Source organism: Antrostomus carolinensis, unplaced genomic scaffold (genome assembly GCF_000700745.2).
Source record: "Antrostomus carolinensis isolate BGI_N321 unplaced genomic scaffold, ASM70074v2 scaffold14652, whole genome shotgun sequence".
Lineage (NCBI taxonomy): Eukaryota > Metazoa > Chordata > Aves > Caprimulgiformes > Caprimulgidae > Antrostomus > Antrostomus carolinensis.
Window position 1 is genome coordinate 97,935 of NW_010301868.1, and position 20,812 is coordinate 118,746.

The following is a 20,812-nucleotide window of genomic DNA, read 5'->3' on the forward strand; positions in this document are numbered from 1 at the left end:
TGTGAGCTGGGGTACAGTGCACAGTGATGAGCTGGATCCCCCCAACCTCTCCAGAACAAGAGACTCAGGGCTGGCACAGCACCCAAAACCAGTCACTCCCTGCCTGAAGTTTCAATTAAAGATGCTTTTTTGTTGTTTTTTTTCCCCAAAAAAAATAACAAGAACAAATTATTTCTTCCTGCTCCCCCCCCCGCCAACGTCCTGTGTGCTTCTGGCTTTGTGTTTTTTAATTAAAGAATGCTAGGAAGGAGGCATTATTTTTGAAGGAGGGAGGAAGAACAGCAGATAGAAGGGAGAAGGAACAATTTCCCAACCACATCTGTCATGGTAGAAAGAAAAAAAGCTCCTTCAAACCACTGTGTTTCCTCACCAGGCAGCTGGATGTTTGCTCCCGAGTAACCCTCACCCCGGGCCCGTGGCCAGCGGGGACACGCAGCTGGACACCAGCCCCTTGAGCAGAGCAGCAGAAAGGCTGCAGATAACTCCTTCCTCTGTCCCTCACAGGGCTGCTGTCCCCACTCACCCGCAGAGGCTCAGCCGTGGAGGTGCAGGATGGGAGGCACCGCTGGATTTGTCTGCACGTCCCTAACTGTGGTCAACTTTCTGGGTAAGAGCAACCCCTCATTTCTCCAGCTCCGAGGTTTCCGTGGGATGCACAACTCCGTGCTCTGACAGGGCTTTTGTGGGTGAAGTGACGCTGAAGCCAAATTTTCTTGGGTGGTTTAGGCAACCAGATGTGTCTGTGTTATGTCCAACATCTCTTTGCACTGCTCAAGAAAGAGGAGAGTTTCTTGGGTGGTTTAGGCAACCAGGAGATGTGTCTGTGTTGTGTCCGACATCTCTTTGCACTGCTCAAGAAAGAGGAGAGGAATGGTTGACACATAAGTCACCCTCTTTCTAAATTCAAATTTGATGCAGATCCTCAGGCAAAGCCTGGGCAGGAGCAGTGCCCCTCTGCTGCCCAGGCTTCTCCTGGCCCCTGCACAAGGAAGAATTTCCCCATCAGCAGGTCTCACTCATGGTGCAGCCACTTTCCCTCCTGGTTTTTCTAGGGATGCCTTTTTGGCTATAAGCTGACTGCAAAGATTGTCCCATTCATCAGGGACCATTTCTGGATCTCGGGGAGTCTCAGCCTGCACTCTGCAGGTCCCTTTTCAGCAGGGAGACATTTCATTTCAGACAACTGAGAATTAGATAATGTCTTCAAGCTAATTCATCATCCCAGGCAGAGACTGCTCGCCTGTCCTTATAAATATCTAATTACCTTTTAATGTTCTCTGGATCCCCGAGGAGGCAGAGGGAGGGGTGGCTGCCCTAGATTGGGAGGCAATTAGCCTGTTTGGAAATTGGTCTGACCCAAATCTGGTAAAGGCAGTGAGATGGAGTTGGGCTCTCCCATTAACCAGCTGAGTTCAGTGCAACTTGCTCCCTGTCCAAGCTGAGCCCACAAAAAAATGACTCACTGGAAAGCCTAGGAGGGTCATTTTCTCTTGACCTTTGGCTGATGATGCAATGGATCTCAGGAACCAGCTGGGACAGAGAGAAATCCTCACTGGGAACACGAGTGAGGGACCAGGGACAAAATAATACCAGCTATAGATGAGGCTTAAGGAAAAACTCCAGAGTGAGTGAAAACCCAAAGCCTCCAGGTCTGGGCTGTCAGCTCCAGCCCTGGGAAGCTGGGCTGATAACACCAGCCCTCCCTCAGCCATTTATCACTGAAAGGATGACTTCCCAGCAATTCCTAAAGGCTTAAAGCTTATGAAGTGCACAGAGACAACTCTCTAATGAACAAGGCTGTCAGGAAAGTCTAAAAATCTCTCTGGCCTTTCTTCATTCAGTAAAAGCCATGGAAAATCTTGAAATCTAAGGCTAGCCAAAGCATTGATCCTTTGTTCCTCAGAAAGCTTCTCGTTAAAAATAACCCTCTGTTCCTCAGAGAGCCGCTCTTTAAAAATAACCGCTTTGATTTTGTGCACATGTGTGTGTTCAGATATCCTATAAAACCAATTAATTGCCCAGCTCCCTCATGTGCCAAGGCTCCAGGCTGTGGTCAGTGCTCCAGAGCTATGGCTCTGCTACCTGTGCTCAATAAAAGGATTGCTGCTGATGTCCTCGTAAACTGGAATATATCTTGGAAAATGTTCAACTGAGACATTTATCATTTCCTGGTCTCAGAGCTAGTGCAGAGCTCAGCACAAAGGGAAAACGTTCAGTCTCTTGGACACCTGGGCTTTCCAGGTCTGACTTTCAACATATTCCAAGTACTCATAAAAATACCAAAGCCAGAAATGAGCCAGCGTGACTGCACGAGGGAGGCACTGGCAGTCACCTCCCCGCTCACTGCAGTGGCACAGGAGATAAGCTGTGAGTTCTGTCTATTCCAGCAATATCTGGTATGAAGTTTGGATATTTTTTTATATGCACAGAGACTGCTATGTCCTTGGCAGGATATTTCATGAGAGGGTATTTTTCTCTCCCTAACAGTAGCACAAGTCACTCTTGGAGCACGATGTGAAATCTTTGAGCGTTTCTGCAACTGTTATTCCAAATCTTTTTTCTTTTCTTTTTTTGTTTGTTTTTTTTTTTTACCCCCTAGATATTCCACTTTCACTTATTCCTATTTATTTTGGCGTTAATATTTAGTTTTCCTAACAATGAATGTTGCTCTAGAGAGGCATAGCAGCGTATTTACCATAATCTTTGCTCTCCTAGCTAGATTTTAACACAGAAACTAAGGCTGCATAAGGCATGCCCAATTCTGAGCAGGTCGCTTTGCTTCTTACAAATTTGGCTTGCAGGCTTGAAGACCTTTAATTTGTGTTTGTCTTTTCCCTGCTACCCAAATGATAGAGCTCCAGGAAGGTACCTCTTCTGGTAACATTAAAAATGAGAGTTCTGGGGTGACAGAAGTAGCCCAGCCCATCCATCTCAGAGTTACTGAGATTTACCACTCTGCTCTGCTTTCAATTCTTATTTCTAACCATATCCCAATCTTGTAACTGGTTAATTACTACTTTAATCTAACCATTGTTTTGCTTAATGAGTAAGATCCAGGCATTTCACCCCCAACACTAACCAGACACCTTGGAACTGTAGATAAAAACTCATCTGAACTTCTGGCATTGATTACATTTGAGAAAATCAATGCCTGACGTTGTAGTCCATAACCTTGGCAGAGACAAAGGGACAGCAGCGGATAGCAACGGGGTGCAGACTCTGGGTGGGATCAGAAGGGATGATTAATGTAATTTGGCTTGATTGGGAAAGAGCATCCCATGAGAAAAGGCATGTATGTGAGTGTTAATAATATATATTTTATTTGTTAAATAAATAGAAATTATTTAACATACGTTACCTATGAATTTCAAAATGTAAAGCTGTTAAACCTTAATCCATTCACTACCATCTATCAGAGCACAATTAATTCACCACTTTCTTATTAATTCTCTATTCACTCATGATTATTTTACCCGCTGGTCAGTAGAGTTATTTCCAGCTGAGATTTGCTCAGCACAACCATTGCTGACCCAACTGAGAGATTTCCAGCTTACACAACCTTTGTGAACACAACTATTCCAGAAGGAAAATGACACTGATTTGGAGGGACTATAACCCTCAAAACGCTGCTTTTCTCTTATTCCAAAGTATTAGGGACAGAGGCTGCAGTCCCTGTCCCCTGTGTGACAGCAGGGACCATCAGGCTCCTGTCTGCGTGCGGGTCCCTTGCAGCAGCACATCCCCGCTGCCGGGGTAATTGGCTGATGCTCAGACACAAGGAGTAGCCGACAGCTGCTCGGAACCCACTGAGCCAATTAGTGGAGCTTCTCTCCTGTCTCACCCTCATCTCCACATGCAAGAGCAGCCGGAACATGAGATGAACCCCAGGAGCTACAGGTAAAGGGCTGCTTTTTCCCGAGCCCAGGAGAGCTGAGCTGGCCATTCCCTGCTGGAAGTTACTCTTGCATAAAACATCACACTTACTGGAGTCACTTAATTTAACTAGTGGCCATGCTGAGTACTGTCGGGAAGGAAACAGATTGCTGGTTGGCATGGCAGTTTTAAGACAGTTATTAATTCAATTACAAAGCATGGAAGGATCCTGGGGCTCGCTAAGCATCTCCAAGCTTATCAGTGCAGAGGGGGACAGTGCTGGGAGCACACTGCCTTGAGGTGGCTCCATCCCTCCTAAGGGACAGGCATTCTGTGGTACCATTCTGTGATTTCTCAGGTTGCCAGAGAGAGAACAGAGTGGTTGGCCATCGTTAGCCCACTAGCCATTCTGCAGTTTACAGATTTCCAGGCAGGTTCTGCTCTGTTCTTACTTATTTGCACCACCCTTTTCCATAAAACCTGCGTGGAAGGAAGTCTGCTAGCATTTGCCATTTGTCTGAGACACAGAGTCACTCCATGTGGACAGCTGGTATTTTCCAGTGACACATCATCACCACACCAAAGGGTGGCCCAGGCACAGCGTAGGAGAAGGCAGGCAGGTCCTTGTGTTCCTCTTGTGCCTGTGCCTGAGCGATACCTGTGACAGCAAGGTCAGAATCAAACCCATGACTGAACACTACAAGCTTCAGGCTCATCCTGTTAGTTCAAAAGCAGAACTGGTACCTGCAGTGTTGGTTTGCACACCAGCAAACAGCAGGTTTGAGTCCTCAAGAGCTGATGATGTCGCAGACACGGGGATGGAGGGGATCTGCCAGGCGTGTCCAGAGAGGCAGGAGCAGAGATGAGAACTTACTGTGAAAATCCAGGTTCTCCTCTCTCCTCCCTTATCCTGGAGAGGATTTAGGAGGAACCAACCAGCTGAAGTTTGTAGAGACAGAGGAGGTACCAGCACGTCCTCACTGCCTGGGGAAAGGAGGGAATCCAGGGGTTCCCAGCTCCAGTCTCATCTGTGCATGGCTTTCCAGGAGGTGTGTGTCAGTACTCCTTCAGCTGCACGTCTTTAAGCACGTCTGGTCCCTCTGGCATGGCAGAGATGGTGTGAGATGCTCAGTGGGAAATACAGGCTATCTGCCCAAAGCCATGGCTGGGGCTGGGCTGTGGCGACAGATGGGTTGTGATTTTCATGTTTCTCCTTCTTTTATTCTCGATGCAGTTCTGCTGCTGCCAGGGACAATCTACAAAACTAAAAATGAGAATTTTTAGAAGAAGCTAAATTGAGCTGAGCAGGTTTTCTCTCTCTCTTGCAGTTTGGTGCCAAGCACAGAGTAGCACAAGGAACTACGGACCAGTGTTTGAGGAGCAGCCTGTCCACACCCTCTTCCCTGAAGGCTCAGCAGAAGAGAAAGTCACACTGGCTTGCCGAGCAAGAGCCAGTCCTCCTGCAACCTACAGGTGAGCTCACCTGCTCTTAATCTCTACCAGGACAGGGACACAACCATCAGGAACTTTGCTTTCTGTTCTCCACTTGCATATAAAGAGAATCACTAACATGACAATCGCCTCCTCATCCACACGTGATGTGCCATCCCTCCCAGGTCACAGACCATATATAAATCTAACTCAAATCCCAACAGACCACAGCTGGAAACACCAACAAGCACAGCCTCCTATGAGGCACCACGAGTGTTGCAATGAGTATTTCCCTCTGTCATGCTTTACATTTGCTTTTGGCAGGTGGAAGATGAATGGCACAGAGATAAAGATGGAACCAGATTCCCGTTACAGGCTGGTTGCAGGTGACCTGGTGATCAGTAACCCAGTGAAAGCCAAGGATGCTGGCTCCTACCAATGTGTGGCATCTAATTCCAGGGGCACGGTGGTCAGCAGGGAAGCCTCCCTCCGCTTTGGCTGTAAGTTTGACTCCACAAGGTAAATAAAATGCAGCCATAGTTATGCTGGGGGTAAACTGAGCCCCCCTGCTCATGTTAATAAAAATTGGAGAGAAGGTCTCCTGTGCATGATACCCAACATCATCACTTGGAGCAATCCTCTGGCTCTTGCCATTAACATGGAGGTGTGGCAGCAATTTGATGCACTACAAAGTCAATAATATTTTTGGATCTTTCTCTGTACAACCACTGAAAAGAGCAGCCTGTGGAGAGGGAGATAAAATACACTCATTCCTCCAGCTGGGGGTTTTTTTTATCCATGGACAGGTTTCACTTTGCATGTTTAGTTTTGCAGGAATTCTCTGCAGAAGAGAGAGAGCCCGTGAAGATTACAGAGGGCTGGGGAGTGATGTTCGCCTGCAGCCCCCCTCCCCATTACCCAGGTAAGGGCTTGCATTTCAGCAGCACTCCTAGCAGGGATTAGCAGCACTGCTGGTGCCAGGTGGGGAGCCAGGAGCTACAGAGCCAGGGATTCCCAGCCAGGTGAAGCTCTCCTTGCTTTTCTTTGGGAAATTTAGGGAAGCAAATTTGTTCTTAATTCAAGGTCTGTCAAGCAAACAAACAGAGATAGGACTTAGCACGTGGAGAAAAGAAAGTACAATCCAAGAACCAACTTCAGCTTAGACTGGTCTAGAAAGGGCCCTGCTGGGTTTAGTCCCACCTGGGAGGTCACAGGCAACTTGTGCAGTTTGTTCCTTTTTCTTTTCCCCCCCAGGCTTATCCTACCGATGGCTCCTGAATGAGTTTCCCAATTTCATCCCAGCTGATGGAAGGCGTTTTGTCTCTCAGACCACGGGAAACCTTTACATTGCCAAGACAGAGGCTTCTGACCTGGGGAACTATTCATGCTTTGCTACCAGCCACATCGACTTCATCACCAAGAGTGTTTTCAGCAAGTTCTCCCGGCTCAGCCTCGCTGCAGAGGGTCAGTGCTCTTGGATTATCATCAGGGGACTGGGCAAAACACAAAATTAACAAACAACCACAAAGCACTTGGGCTCCACAGGACTCCACAAATCACCCACCCGTCTTCTCAGGGGAGCTTGCTTAAGAGCTTACAAAAATATGAATTGGCTGGAACCTGGGGGGAAGCAGCCCCGTCTCCAGGCTTTGCTGCTTGTGCAGCTCCAAACCTCATCACAGGGTTTCTCTGTTTGTTTGGGAAGGAGAAATGGCACAAGGTGCAGCCTGTGCAGGCTCATGTATCCCTGAAACCACCGTCCTCTGCTTTTGTGACCTTGCGGAGGTGCAGCTAAAGATACTTCTTGAGCAGGACAAAGGGGAGTTAAGCACTTAGGAAATCAAGGAGAAATAGTCTGAAATGCTGTAAAGAGGTTTTTAGAGGCTTTAATAAGAGCTGGTTTAAGAGCAAAATGAAACTTAGCCTCTGCTGCCTGTAAATTATCCAAACACACAAAGGTTTTGCAAAGCACTGTAACCTCGCGGGTACCTCTGCCCTTTAAGACCTCACATGTGCCATTTTAAAATCATCCCGAACTCCTCAACAGTGCTTTCCTTTTAACAGATGCCAGGCAGTATGCACCCAGCATAAAAGCCAGGTTTCCTGCAGACACCTACGCTCTGGCTGGGCAGATGGTGACTTTGGAGTGTTTTGCCTTTGGAAAGTGAGTGCGTCCGTGTGGCTCGGGTTCGGGATGGGGAGGGCATCTCAGAACCTACAACTTCCACAACCCCTCTCTCTTCAACGGGTCTACTGTAGACCAGAGATGGAGAGGGAACAGAAGGAGGGAGGAATTGGCTAAAGCCATCTGTCCTGCTGGCCAAGGCCCAGCTGGGATGGGACCTGGGTGGCTAGGTAGGGTTTGAGTGACACTACACTGTAATGCAGCGTGGGGTACCAGAGAGCTGGCCTTCACCGGGTTTATTTTTGCATAGCCCTGTTCCTCGAATAAAGTGGAGGAAGCTGGATGGTTCACAGTCCTCCAAATGGATCGGCAGCGAGCCCCTCCTGCAGATCCAGGACATTGGCTTTGAGGATGAAGGCACTTATGAGTGTGAGGCTGAAAACATCAAAGGGAGAGACACCTACCAGGGCCGCATCATCATTCAAGGTAACACACTTCAACACACACTTTTCCAGAGCACAGGAAGGTGCCCCAGGCAACAGACTGAGCCTTTGGGAGTGAAACCACCACTTCTGATCCTGCCTCGTATCAGCCCCAATTAAACTTACTGCAGAGCCCGAACAAAGACCTGCAGAGATCACTGATATCTTTCCTCAGTGGATACATTTAGGTTGTGGCAAGTAGAGAGAAATCTCTTAACTTGCTCTAAAATAACTCTAGCAAAAAATGAGGCAACCAGAGAAGGAAGCACAGTGGTAAAAATCAAACTCTCAATCAAGATCCTCTCCAAGCCTGGGGTACTTACTGAAGGGTTAATGCTTGGAGCTATTAATCAGAGTTAGTCAAGTTACAAAACTTAACCTGGTTCTCTTAGTCTGAATCCTGAAGTTCAGGAATGACTGCATTTAATCTTAAGAAGATAAACCATAATGTTCTTCCTCAGATCTGGATTCTGCCATAATTTTGTGCAGTCCACATGCACAGCTGCAGCCAGACCCATAGAGGACTCAGCCTCGCATCGCTGCACAAAAGGCAAAGGCTGTTTCTATGGTGAAACACGCTGTGATAAATAAATCTGCCAGCAGAGATGACACAATGAGCATCCTTCTGCCTGCCTGGCACAAGAAACCTCTCATCTGATCTTCTTGGCTCTGCCACCTCTCTTGCTCCTTTGCAGCTCAGCCCGAGTGGCTGAAGGTGATCACAGACACGGAAGCCGACATCGGGTCCGACCTGCGCTGGAGCTGCGCGGCTGCTGGCAAACCCAGACCAGCAGTTCGATGGCTTCGGGACGGGCAGCCGCTGACCTCCCAGGTACCACCATACAGGTCAGACAGCGAGAGTCAGAACATGCAGTACTGAACCTGCTACTCCAGACTTAGACCTTCTCCTGCCTCGCTGCAAATGCATCTCAACCCTCCTCTTTTATCACCCCGCATCCCTATTCCATGTGCCCCCCATAAGGCTGCCAAGCAATGCCACGGTCCTTACCGACAGCAAGTTCCTCCTCCCTGTCACTGCCATCCCAGCCATTGCTTCATGTAACTCCAGGAACTCACAGCCAGTTATCAGGGTGGATAAATAGCACCTTGTACCTCTCTTTATATGACCTGCATGTTGCTGCTCAGGCACTCAGAAGTCTCAGCAAACAGAGCGCAGTGATGTGGGGTAGTGACTGGACACACAGAAAAAAATGGCCTGTGTGTTCTCCCACAGAAAACCAGGCTGACTTCAAACTGACAAAGAGTCTGTAATGAAACTCAACCCTGAACACAAGAGGCTTGAGTTCCATTTTTGTTTTTCTCACCTAATGAGTTCATCCTCTTGTTTGCACAGAACCGCATCGAAGTGAGCGGTGGAGAGCTGAGATTTTCCAAGCTAGTCCTGGAGGACTCTGGCATGTATCAGTGTGTGGCTGAGAACAAGCATGGCACAGTGTATGCAAGTGCTGAATTAACAGTGCAAGGTAATTTCTCATTTCCCAGTGCTCTGGGTTTCAATGGGACACTGAAGCATTTTAGATCTCTTCTTAATATCCTGTGCTGGTGATCTCAGAGTAAGATAAGAGCAGACAAAAACTGCTTCACTCACCATTGAAATATAGCTATTGGTTCAACAAGACACCCTACAACCCTTTAAAATTTAAATCTTGTGTAAATTCAGTAATGCTGAAAGAGAACAAGGACATCTGTTCAGCTGCAGAAAGTGTACGGGACAGACAGCAGCACAAGCTCTTGCACTGCACAACCCTCCTCTTTTTTGGAGGAAAGTGGTCAAAGAGAAGAGTTTGGTATCCGTTCAGCCTGCTTTGATGGATGGTGACTGGAACTGGACTGATGCCAAACTTGTTCCACATTAGTCTAAAAGCTTATCTCTTTGTGGTCAGTAGATGCCAGAGATAATGTCCCTAAGCATCAACTGTTCCACATTAACACGCTGCAACGCGTGAGCACAACAGATAAAACCCAATTCTATCTCTGCAATTCCAGGAGGAGTTTTGGGCAAGCTGGATGTCTGCATTGGTGACTTTGATCAGGATATTGAAGAGAATATCCTTTACATTTTCAAAAGCAGCTGTTCTTGTGTCTCTTAAAGACCTTGCACTTGTTAGGGTCATATCCCATCGCTACGTACGACACGTATCACATAACACCGGCCTTGGCAGGCGTTAGAAACCACCCGGCAGCAGAGGAATCACTCCATCCTGCTCACCAGATATTGCCATGCTTCTGTAACCAAGTCATCTAACAACAAATCGATACCTAGTTAGACAACAGTTAAAATGCTCACACAGCAGGCTTTTCTAATCATCCCTTAATCATCTTTTTTTTCCCTCCCTGTAGCCTTAGCACCAGATTTTAGACTAAACCCAGTGAAGCGACTGATACCAGCAGCCCGAAGTGGGAAGGTCATCATCCCATGCCAACCAAGGGCAGCACCAAAAGCCACTGTGCTCTGGACCAAAGGGACTGAACTTCTGATCAACAGTAGCAGGTAGCAGCACAGTCAGCTCCTACCTAGAAAACATAGCTAAAATCACATTGTTTTCTTGCCAGAAGACCAGACTTGATGGTCCAAGTGTGCTGCTACATCCCTAAACTTAAGCACTTTGTTATTCCTCTAGTTCCTTCTTTAGAAAACTCCTACTTAATATTTTGCTGTCCTGTCTTTACCACCAATTTCTCTAAAATCAGCAAGTGCTGGAAACTGTCAGGTGTACAGAGCAAACAGACATTTTAACCTTCTTCTTGTATGGTTCTTCTTCCTTTCCAGGGTGACTATTACCACGGATGGCACCTTGATCCTCCAGAATATCAGCAAATCTGATGAGGGAAAATATACCTGCTTTGCTGAGAATTTCATGGGCAAAGCCAACAGTACTGGAATCCTCTCTGTTCGAGGTAGAGATGTTTGCCTTGATTTGGGGTTAATCCAGAAACATCTAAGAATGCCACGATGTCATATTTCTCCTCTCCTTATACTCCCCAAAATCAATGCAATACCCAGGGAATCAAAGACATTTCAGCCTGTGGAGCTGCAAATCTTCTGCCTGACCCCCCCCCTCAAATCATACCTATCAACAACTGGTCCTTGAGAGAAGCATTTCAATTTTCTAACCACTGTAATCCCTCATCTTCCTCTTGTAAAACTACAGCTGTCAGAGAGGGATGACAAGTTGGAAAGCGTTAGCTGGTTTGGATGCTTTGCAGCATTTCCACACATCTAGTACATGAACATTTGCAGCTCACAGCCCTCCCTTCTCTTTCTCTGCAGATGCCACCAAAATCACGTTGGCACCATCTAGTGCTGATATCAATGTAGGTGAAAACCTTACTCTACAATGTCACGCATCCCATGATCCAACTATGGACCTAACCTTCACCTGGTCACTGGATGACTTCCCCATTGACTTTGACAGGTCTGAAGGGCACTACCGGCGCGCCAGCATGGTGAGTAGAAAGGGCAATTAGATACCATCAAAATGGAGAGAAAAATAATAAGAGCCTCTTTGTTTGCGTGTTGAATGCTGGATTGTGTGTTCAAATGCTCTCCTCACTGTCTATTCTCTTCTCCATGCAGAAGGAAACTATTGGGGACCTCAGCATCTTCAACACCCAGCTGAAGCACTCGGGGCGGTACACGTGTACAGCCCAGACAGTCGTGGACAGCGCTTCGGAGTCAGCCACGCTGACTGTCAGAGGTAATTTCTCTGTTGTAAGATTCCCTGCTCCTTACAAGCCTGAAGTAACAGCATGGTCCTTGCAAGGGATTGATTTGCTCTTCCTTTGCGACCACTTCACCATCTAACATTTGAACTGGGTGGGATATGAGCTTTTCTGGAGGACGAAACTGGAGGTGAGGCTCTCTAGCCTCCAGAAAAGAAAGGCCTGACTTTAATTTATGACTTGCACAATATAAAAAGCAACACACCTCCAAATCTTTCATCTTAGTAACATGTTTGTCTGTCTACCATCATCCCAGGACCACCAGGCCCTCCTGGGGGTGTGGTGGTGAGAGACATCAGTGACACCACCATCCAGCTGAGCTGGAGCCGCGGCTTTGATAACCACAGCCCTATTGCCAGGTACATCATCGAGGCACGGACCCTCCTCTCCAGCAAATGGAAGCAAATGAGGACCAGTAAGTGTCTTGATGGCAGCAGTGGTGGCATGGCCCTTGCTGGCTGCAGGGCACCAGCTCACTGACAAGTTCCTGCTCTGTGCTCATACACTCGCTCTATTTGTTCTCCTCTCATGTTATTGGATTATATAGATCCTGTAAATATTGAAGGCAACGCAGAGACAGCCCAGGTGGTGAACCTCATTCCTTGGATGGATTATGAGTTTCGGGTCTTAGCCAGTAACATTCTTGGAGTTGGGGAGCCAAGTTTACCCTCCAGTAAAATCCGTACCAAAGAAGCAGGTAGGTGCAGATGCTCTCAGAGGTAGGAAGGGGAATCAGAGGTCCCTGTCCCTACATGCCGGAGGGGGAAGGCTGGCTTGCAGCATGCCTTGGTCCTGAATTAGTTATCTCCTTGAGTGCTCCTAGAGGTGATGCCATCACAAAATCTTCTGCCTTTTTGCCCATTTACACATCAAAGACAAAGCAGTACCAGAGCTGGCAGCTAACTTCACCAGCATTAGATACGATATATTAAACCAATACAAATCCGAGCTTCAAATCCTGTACCTGCTGGGCAGTCATGCCTAGAAAAGGGAAAAAGCCCTATTATATCAGAGCACAACTCTGCAAAGACAAGGTAAATTTCCCAGCAAATGGCTGTGAATGTTCATTCTATCTTCTGCTGCTTGGACCTGCGAGCAGAAGGGATGAAAGAACAGCAGGGGAACTGCTCTCAACATACCAAATGCATATTAACTCCTTCCGAATAAAAGCTCTGCTCCATATCCCCGCTTCTGAGCTTGATTCTTGTTCCCTCAGAGACACGCTGCCTCTAAATAAGCTTGTCAGGCACTAGCCAGTATTCTAGAGCTGATTTTTACAAACAGCTGAAATACTGATGGCTGAAAATCCAGAGACAAGTGCTTTCATAGGAGCTGTCAAAGCCTGGCTACTCCCAGACTGCGCGGTGTCTGTGCTCATCTTCATCACTAGTGTCTCCTTAACCCAACCTGTGCTCTCTGCTTTTGTTTGGGGACCTGACAGCACCTACTGTGGCACCATCTGGGCTGAGCGGAGGTGGAGGAGCTCCCAACGAGCTGATCATCAACTGGACGGTAAGTCAGCAGAAGCCACGGATGCTGGGAGAGAGCCAAGGGGAGGAGCACGTGCCATTTCTTTGGAGAAATGAGTGCTGCAATTACAATTTTGATAAGTGGTTGAGTCAAACCACTGTGCTTAGTCCAAAGTCTTGCTCGTTTGAACTGATCAAGGCTCCTCTCTCTTTTTGCCCCCCTCCCTCACAGCCAACGCTGCGGGACTATCAGAACGGAGATGGCTTTGGCTATATCTTGTCATTTCGGCAGAAAGGCACCCAGGGGTGGCTGACAGCCAGGGTGCCACACGCAGAATCACTGCACTACGTCTACCGCAACGAGAGCATCGGTCCCTACACCCCCTTCGAAGTGAAGATCAAAGCATACAACAGGAAAGGAGAGGGACCAGAGAGCCTCACTGCCATCGTGTACTCTGCAGAGGAAGGTAAAGGGGGATCATGGTGACTCTGAATTCACCGTGCTTTGTCCAATCAACCAATGTGTCCTCAACCAGCTCCCTGCAGAGCTGCGTCCGTCTGGGAGCTCAACCATCAGAGAGGTTTCTTTTACTCAAAGAGCAGCTGACAGTGATTTCAGCCAAACATTTATCTTCTACTTCAAATACACAGATAGATGTTTCCCTAAGCCCAGCCTTGACGGAACACCCAGAGCTTCAGAGCAGACACAGATCCTCACAGCACACAGCTGTGGCCCTGCTTGTCCTACAAAGTCCCTAAATCCCTTCCTCTTACTTTGCTCCACACATGTAATACCAGGTGTCTGGCTGCACCATAATGGTGCTGCAGGAGAGCCCCTCATTTCAGTACAGTGATTATGCTGCCCAGAGCAAGGACAAGGATTTTATTCCCTTCTATTGTCTTTTTCAGAACCAAAAGTGGCTCCTTTCAGAGTTAAGGCCAAGGCTGTCCTGTCCTCGGAAATGGATGTGTCCTGGGAGCCCGTTGAGCAGGGAGACATGACTGGAGTGCTTTTGGGCTACGAGGTATGAGCTTGCAATGGGAATGAGAGACACTGAAACTGAGATTGGAGAGCCCAGCAAAGAAAATTTCTCCAGGCTAAGTGAAGTGAAAGGAAACAGCATTTGGATTCCAAAGATGGAAACAAAAAAATAATTAATGGAGAGCACAAGGCTCTAATGGGGCCAGTACTACTGCTCACTAGAGAGATGAGTAAGAGAGAAACATCCAGGGTTTTTTTCTGCTTGCCTTTCCACACAGGCTGTAAGTTTATTCCTGGGCACATACTAAGCAAAAATGCATAGAAATAAATACCAAAGGGTCTCCAGTGCTGGCTGTGGAGAGACTGAGTCTGGTACTTGCAGATGCCTCTATCCTTACTAAACCCACCATACCCTTTTCTATCCAGATCCGGTACTGGAAGGATGGTGATAAAGAGGAGGCAGCTGACAGAGTGAGAACAGCAGGGCTGGTCACATCAGCTCATGTCACAGGTCTAAACCCCAACACGAAATACCACGTGTCAGTCAGAGCTTACAACCGGGCTGGAACTGGCCCTCCCAGTCCCTCTACCAACGTCACGACAACAAAGCCACGTGAGTGAACCCTGACCACCTCTGTATTGCACATCGCACATCCCCGGGGCTGCTGCTTCCTCCAGAGGATCCCCAGTGATCAGCCAACTGATCAAGTTTTTTATCTTGGTGTTCAAATGTTGAAGTAGTCCATAAAACAGTTCCCTGAATTTCCTCAGATCAGTCCTGTGGTCTGTGTGTCACTTATCTGAAAAGATCTGTGCTCTGAGTAATGTTTGCTGGGCTACTTCCCTTTCAACCAACCACAGTGGTGCCACCAGCTCTGTTGACTAGTCACAGAGGCTCAGGACGTGGTTGTAACCACTGCAACCTTCTCATCGGTCCTTGACTTACTGAATCTCTCTTGTTTTGTATCTCATAGCACCAAAGAGGCCACCTGGCAACATCTCCTGGACTTTTTCTGGGTCTACAGTCAGCATCAAGTGGGACCCAGTGGTGGCAAAGGCAGATGAGTCTGCAGTTACGGGGTACAAGGTACAGACAGGATGTAGATGGCCTCTGATATGTGACCCTAAGGAAATCACAGTGAATGTAAACTCAAACTTGCCTCTTCCAACAGATGCTTTACAGGCAGGATTCCCACTCTGCTCCCACACTATACCTGGCCAGCAAGAGCCGGATCGACATCCCAGTCCCTGAAGACTTCATTCACGCCTTTGTACAGATCAGGGTGACGGGTCCTGGGGGAGATGGGATCCCAGCAGAAGTTCACATCCTCCGGAACAGTGGTAGGTACACTCCATGGCTGCACACACAAATGCTCATTGATGGGGGGCTGCACAGCACAGGAAAACCAGCTCTGAGAGAGGGGTTCATTTGCAGGACTACTTGCCTGTCATCGGCTACCACTGTTCTCTGATGAGGAAACGACTTTGTCCTACCTCCTCCTCTCCTGTGCCTGGCCATAGCATGGCACAATAGCAATAAATGCTGTTCTGTTTTAAAATCCCACCCTCCCTTCCAGGAATGTGGGGGAACATCCTACCCCAGTATTTTAGGTTGAGTCTCTGGAAATGGTCTTTGTCACACTTCTGCTGTTCACTCAAAGGATCTTCTGACCTATTCCTCTCAGCTAACCTCTCCCCAGACTCTGAGCAACCTTTCAGCCTAGTCTGAACCCAGCTTCTTTATTTTATTTGCAGCTAAAGCTCTTGAGGCCCCAGGCAAACCCAACTTACATTCACTAAGAGTGAACACCTGACTTTGTTTGTGGGGCCCCAACACCAACTCCAGCAGGTTCCCTTGATTCAGGGTGTAAGTACTCAGGGCCCACCTCCAAATTCTTGTTTCAAATCCTGGGAGGTTTATCAGAGATAAACACAATACGAGCATACAGAAACCCAGAATTAACAGTTTACCAACTCTTCCAACTACTTCCACAAGACATCAGGTTGTGTCTGTACCACGAGATGGTTGCTCCTTCCCTGTTCCCTTTCTTTCAGGGACAAGTATGATGGTGGAAGACTCTGTGACGAGGCCAGTGCCACATGCTGTCATTATTACAACCAACTCTTTAGTAATGGTGGCCCTGATCAGCTACCTGGAGCTCTGACGATGGCCAGCTCAGCAGAGGACTCCTGGACACGCTTCCTCCCAAGCCAGTGAGGAACTTAATACTTGGCTGCTGCAAGTTCCAAGTTTGTACCACAGCAGCATCACAGAGAAAGGATTTGACATTGTTTAATGGGAGGAAGAAACAGCTCTCTTTTTTTTTGGTTTTGGAAGAATATAAGCTTTCATACAAGACATGGGTCTTTAACCAATTAAAAGAAGTTTTTTAAAGAAACAAGTAAAATGAAGAAGAATTCTACATGAATTCTGACAGCCAACAGCCCCACACACTGTACCCAGTAGGTTTTCTGCCTTACGAAGCCATGTACTAAAATAACCAGACTGATAAACTTGACTTTTTTTTTTTTTTAAAAATATGTACAGCAAATTTTTTTTGGGGGGTGGGGGTTAAGGGGAGGATGAGGACTGAGGATTTCACAGTGATCAGCATGTTCCATACCAATCCCAGTCACAGCCATCTCTAACAAATGATGGGACAGGATTTTTCTAACCCCTGCCCCTATAATATGAGCCAAATTCTGCAGCAACCAGCCCAAGGAGATAAAGCCACAAGAGAGATTGATCTCTGCCCCATGCTGAAGATGGGTGAACACAGAGTTTAGATCATGAAAAGGTTTTTTACAACACTGGTGTTAACTTGTGAGCCCAGCCTATTGTTTGTATCAACTGCTACGCTGTGAGGTGCAACGTTCAATGTAATCCATATCCCACATGCTTTTGGGGTGTTTTTGTTATACTCTTTGCTTCTTTCCTTTTTGTCTGGGGAGGAGATGGGGTAAGTGAAAAGGAGATACTTTTCTAGCATCCAGTAATTTGGAGAAGCAGTTCTACCTAATCATGGAGATGTCAACATATCCAATTGCAATAGAGAGAAGGTCTTAAAGGAGGAAGAAAAAGGAATATTACGTAATTTAACCAAGAACTGGAGACTCAAGGGAGCTATCAATGGGACAGCAGGGAAAATCTAGACTCAGTCAGATTCATCACCCTACACAAATGGTTCTATCCAGCCAAAATACCAGTCTCAACTGGGGACTGCAAGACTGAGATCCAACCAACAAGTCAGTCTGGTTTTCAGCTCCAAGGCTCATACAGCTCATGTACATGGGAGGGCTGGTACCCCAAAGAAGTACAGGGATGTTGAGGTGCACCATTAACTGAAATGGTTGGGAATAGATGTTACATATTAAAATCTCTGTCTCCCATTAAAGCAATTGACCAAAGTTAATGAGAAGCTGATTTACATTGCTTGCTGGCCAGATGCCAAGCACACATTGAGGGACCTTTACCTGCCTGTACCTTCCTCCTTCCCAATGGACAATGCTGCTGGCTTGAGCAATCTCAGCTCCAGAATTACCTGCCAAAGGGCTCCACTTGCAGGACTGTGCAATGACAAGCACTGACCTGCAGTTTCTAGACTAGATGCCAATTCCTTGCCCTTGCTAATCATTTTAAACCTACCGTGTCCTGTAGGCCTTAGTGAGCATTTGAGGGATTACATCCATAAATCCCTGGCTTCCTGGAGTTAGACCTGTTTTATATATCCATAGTATCCATTTTTTTTTTAGCATCTGTCCTACCCTGGAAGCCAGAAGGTAAATGCACCAGTAGGTCCACAGTGTGGGATGCAAACAGCAAGGCTGCAGGCTGAGGGAGAAGGGCTCCTGTGTGTTTAATAAACAAGAGAAATGTTTTAAGAAACAGACAAAGAAAAAATAAACTTAATGAAAGAGTCTAAACATTTAGAGCTGCAGCAAAAAAGAAAGAGTATTTCACTGTTTCCATTACAAATAACACCTGGGATAAAGTGGAAACAAGAAGATAACAGGTCCCACTGATATATGTCAGAGGAAGGGAACCATCATCCCCTGTCCTGAGCTTCCTCCATGTCCCTCTGCAGCTCTCCAGGAATTACCCTCTCATCCCTCTAGCAGCTTGAAACACTTCAGAAGGGTAAAGCTAAATATAAATTATATTTTTGTATGATTTACGTTCTTGAAGATTTTATAATAGTTTTTATTGATGTTTGAAAGTTTTGTTTGCCAAAATATTTTATGTTGTTAATTCAGTATTTTTGTTATCACCTTCCATCTTGCTGGGCCTTCAACCTTTCTCCCACAAAAGATGGGATGGAAGGAAAATTATGAATTCAGCGTTAGCTCAAAAGCAATGCAAATTAGGGCTTAAGTGACAGTTACCTGATTGATACACAGAACTAGCAGTGTCCATAATGACAATATTTAGGAGACATAAACTAACTGGACCTGTGGAGCTTCAGAGCACTGCTGGATGACACCCACTGCAGCCCTGCAGAAGCATGGGCCTGATTCAGGAGAGGACCCAACAAAAGCAGCAAGGTTCCATGATGCACCCAGAGCCTTCACCGAATGGAGATGCAGACTGGGGGCACCCCAGGTCCAATCCTGTGGAGCAGCCAGAGCTTTCCAGAATAGAAACCCCTCGTACTGAAGGAACCTGCTGCACTCAGGAGGAACTGCTGAGCAGGAGAGAGCTGCTTCAGTGCCCAGCCTGGCTGCAGCCATGAGGTTCATACCCAGAGTCCGTGCCTGAAACCAGTGAGACCAGCTGTGTTCACCCCATCATGCATCACCCATCCCATCCAGGGCAGCTGAAACACCAGCTCTCAAGGGGCTGCTGTGCCTGCCTGCCCACCAACACAGCTCATTCCCATGAGACACCTCCAGGGTAGAAGAACCTGCTTTGATGGACCACACGTGGGTGAAGCAAGGTCCTCCTGTGAAATTCAAGGGCTGAGGTTCAGCATCAGTCCAGGTCGAACCACACAGGCCAGGCAAGGTCTCTCTTAATCTCAACAGATGCTTCCAGATGTGTCTGGCAACACTAGTGGCTCTCTCTGTTTTACTGAACTTTACAGTGTTGGAAAGCAAGATGCTTTAGTGGATGGTTAAAACAGTATCTAAATGCTGCAGTGACACTGGGTTTTAAACAGCAGCCACCTGCAACATTTCCCTGGGAAGGTTAATACATTTCCCTGGGTACACACACACACACACAATACATTCCTTTGTTAAACTAGATTACAGGCACATTTTTATATAAGAAGTGAAAAACCACCCGAGTTGGATTTCAAATGCTCCAGTTAGCACTGCTCTGCATTGCAAATGGGCTGAATATATTCTCATTTGTAAAACTGCTGCAAAACAGTATTTTCTAAAGCCTACCAGTGACAAGTAGATCCCCTTGAAAGTTAAATGTCTTCAATTTGAATTCCAGCTACGCCTCTTTTTTGGAAAGGTAACTCATCACTACACACACTTTCATCCATATGCATTTTAAATACCAACACTGCTGAGCTTTTGCAGCCTTTTAAGGATTAAACATAGAAGCAAAGAGATATGACCTACTGAAAACCATGATGGCCTTACAACCACTTCCTCTGACACTGACTCCATCTATGGCTCCAGGCAATTATTTCACCACTTGCTGCCTCAGTTTCCCTTCCTGAATATTCACAAGTTCTTTGCAGTTTGAAAGCATCTGTGTGTTCACACTGCTGTCAAAGGCAGGACTGCAGCTCAGGCACCAACAGCACTGTGTCCACAGCAGCTCAGGCTTCAGCAAGGCTGATGGGTCACTGTCCCACTCCTTGGTGACAAACTTGTCCTTGTACCTCTGCTGTCTCTGCTAACTAGTCCTTACCTAACTCAGCCAGCCACAGCTCTGCCGATATCAACGTTTCCTGAGAATTAGCATAAAGAAACTCTGAAAAGCACACATGGTAAACAGGGAATCTCTGGGTTTTTTTGAAATTTTGGGGAAGTTTGTTGATACTCTAAAGTTGCAGAGAAGAAAAGATAGTGGCATGTTCTGAAACACCACAGGTAAGCACAGGGCAACACCTCGGGTGAAGGACAGGGCACACTGGGGAGGGAAGGAGGGAGGGGGACAGGAAAGATTTCCCATTTGCAACACTGGTAGATGAGAAAGGCCAAGTTCAGGCCCAGACAGTTACAGGCAAAACCCCACTCCAGATAAAACAGCTCAGTTTTTGAACATAGACACAAGCCCCATTAAGACAAAGACAACCTTGTTTTAGGCAGCCCCTTCTGCTGTTGTATTTATCAGGGGGTGAGGTGACCCACAGAAAAGGACTGGCATGTGCAAATGCAGCATTTACGCCTAGTTAAACTTTATCCAGGCTATTTTTATATATATATTTATATATATATAAAGCCTAGCCAGAGACACCAACATGAAAAAAAAAAGAATGTGGAAGAAACCTTCTGTGAAGCCAACTAAAGCTGCCTAAAATGCAGCACGGGTTAAAAGCAAAGGTGCTCAGAGCTTGGGGAGAAAACTTAGATGTCAATAGCTTTACAGAGTTTAGTGGCTTTACACTATTGCATTAAGTTGCAAATCAATTTCCTGTCTCATTAAGAGTCCCCTACATGTAATTGCTCTGAGCATTTGCTTTAGAGATTAACTTACAGGGATGAGTGAAGTGTCGTGGGGTTTGTTCTCAGCACTGTAATGGCTCCC

The 20,812-nt window shown here is 46.8% G+C and overlaps 1 protein-coding gene across 1 annotated transcript; it reads left to right on the forward strand.

Annotated features, from left to right (window-relative positions):
- The first annotated feature begins 552 nt into the window (after positions 1-552).
- Positions 553-16,271, forward strand: CNTN2 (contactin 2). Its single transcript, XM_010163642.1, has 22 exons — positions 553-607; positions 5,202-5,346; positions 5,629-5,804; positions 6,131-6,226; positions 6,559-6,768; positions 7,369-7,468; positions 7,740-7,915; positions 8,607-8,743; positions 9,266-9,395; positions 10,273-10,423; positions 10,703-10,830; positions 11,204-11,379; positions 11,510-11,630; positions 11,912-12,070; positions 12,203-12,352; positions 13,097-13,167; positions 13,357-13,591; positions 14,034-14,149; positions 14,533-14,719; positions 15,081-15,193; positions 15,279-15,447; positions 16,162-16,271. Exons 1-22 carry the CDS (start codon positions 553-555, stop codon positions 16,269-16,271), a joined length of 3,111 nt encoding a protein of 1,036 aa, XP_010161944.1.
- The last annotated feature ends 4,541 nt before the right edge of the window (positions 16,272-20,812 follow it).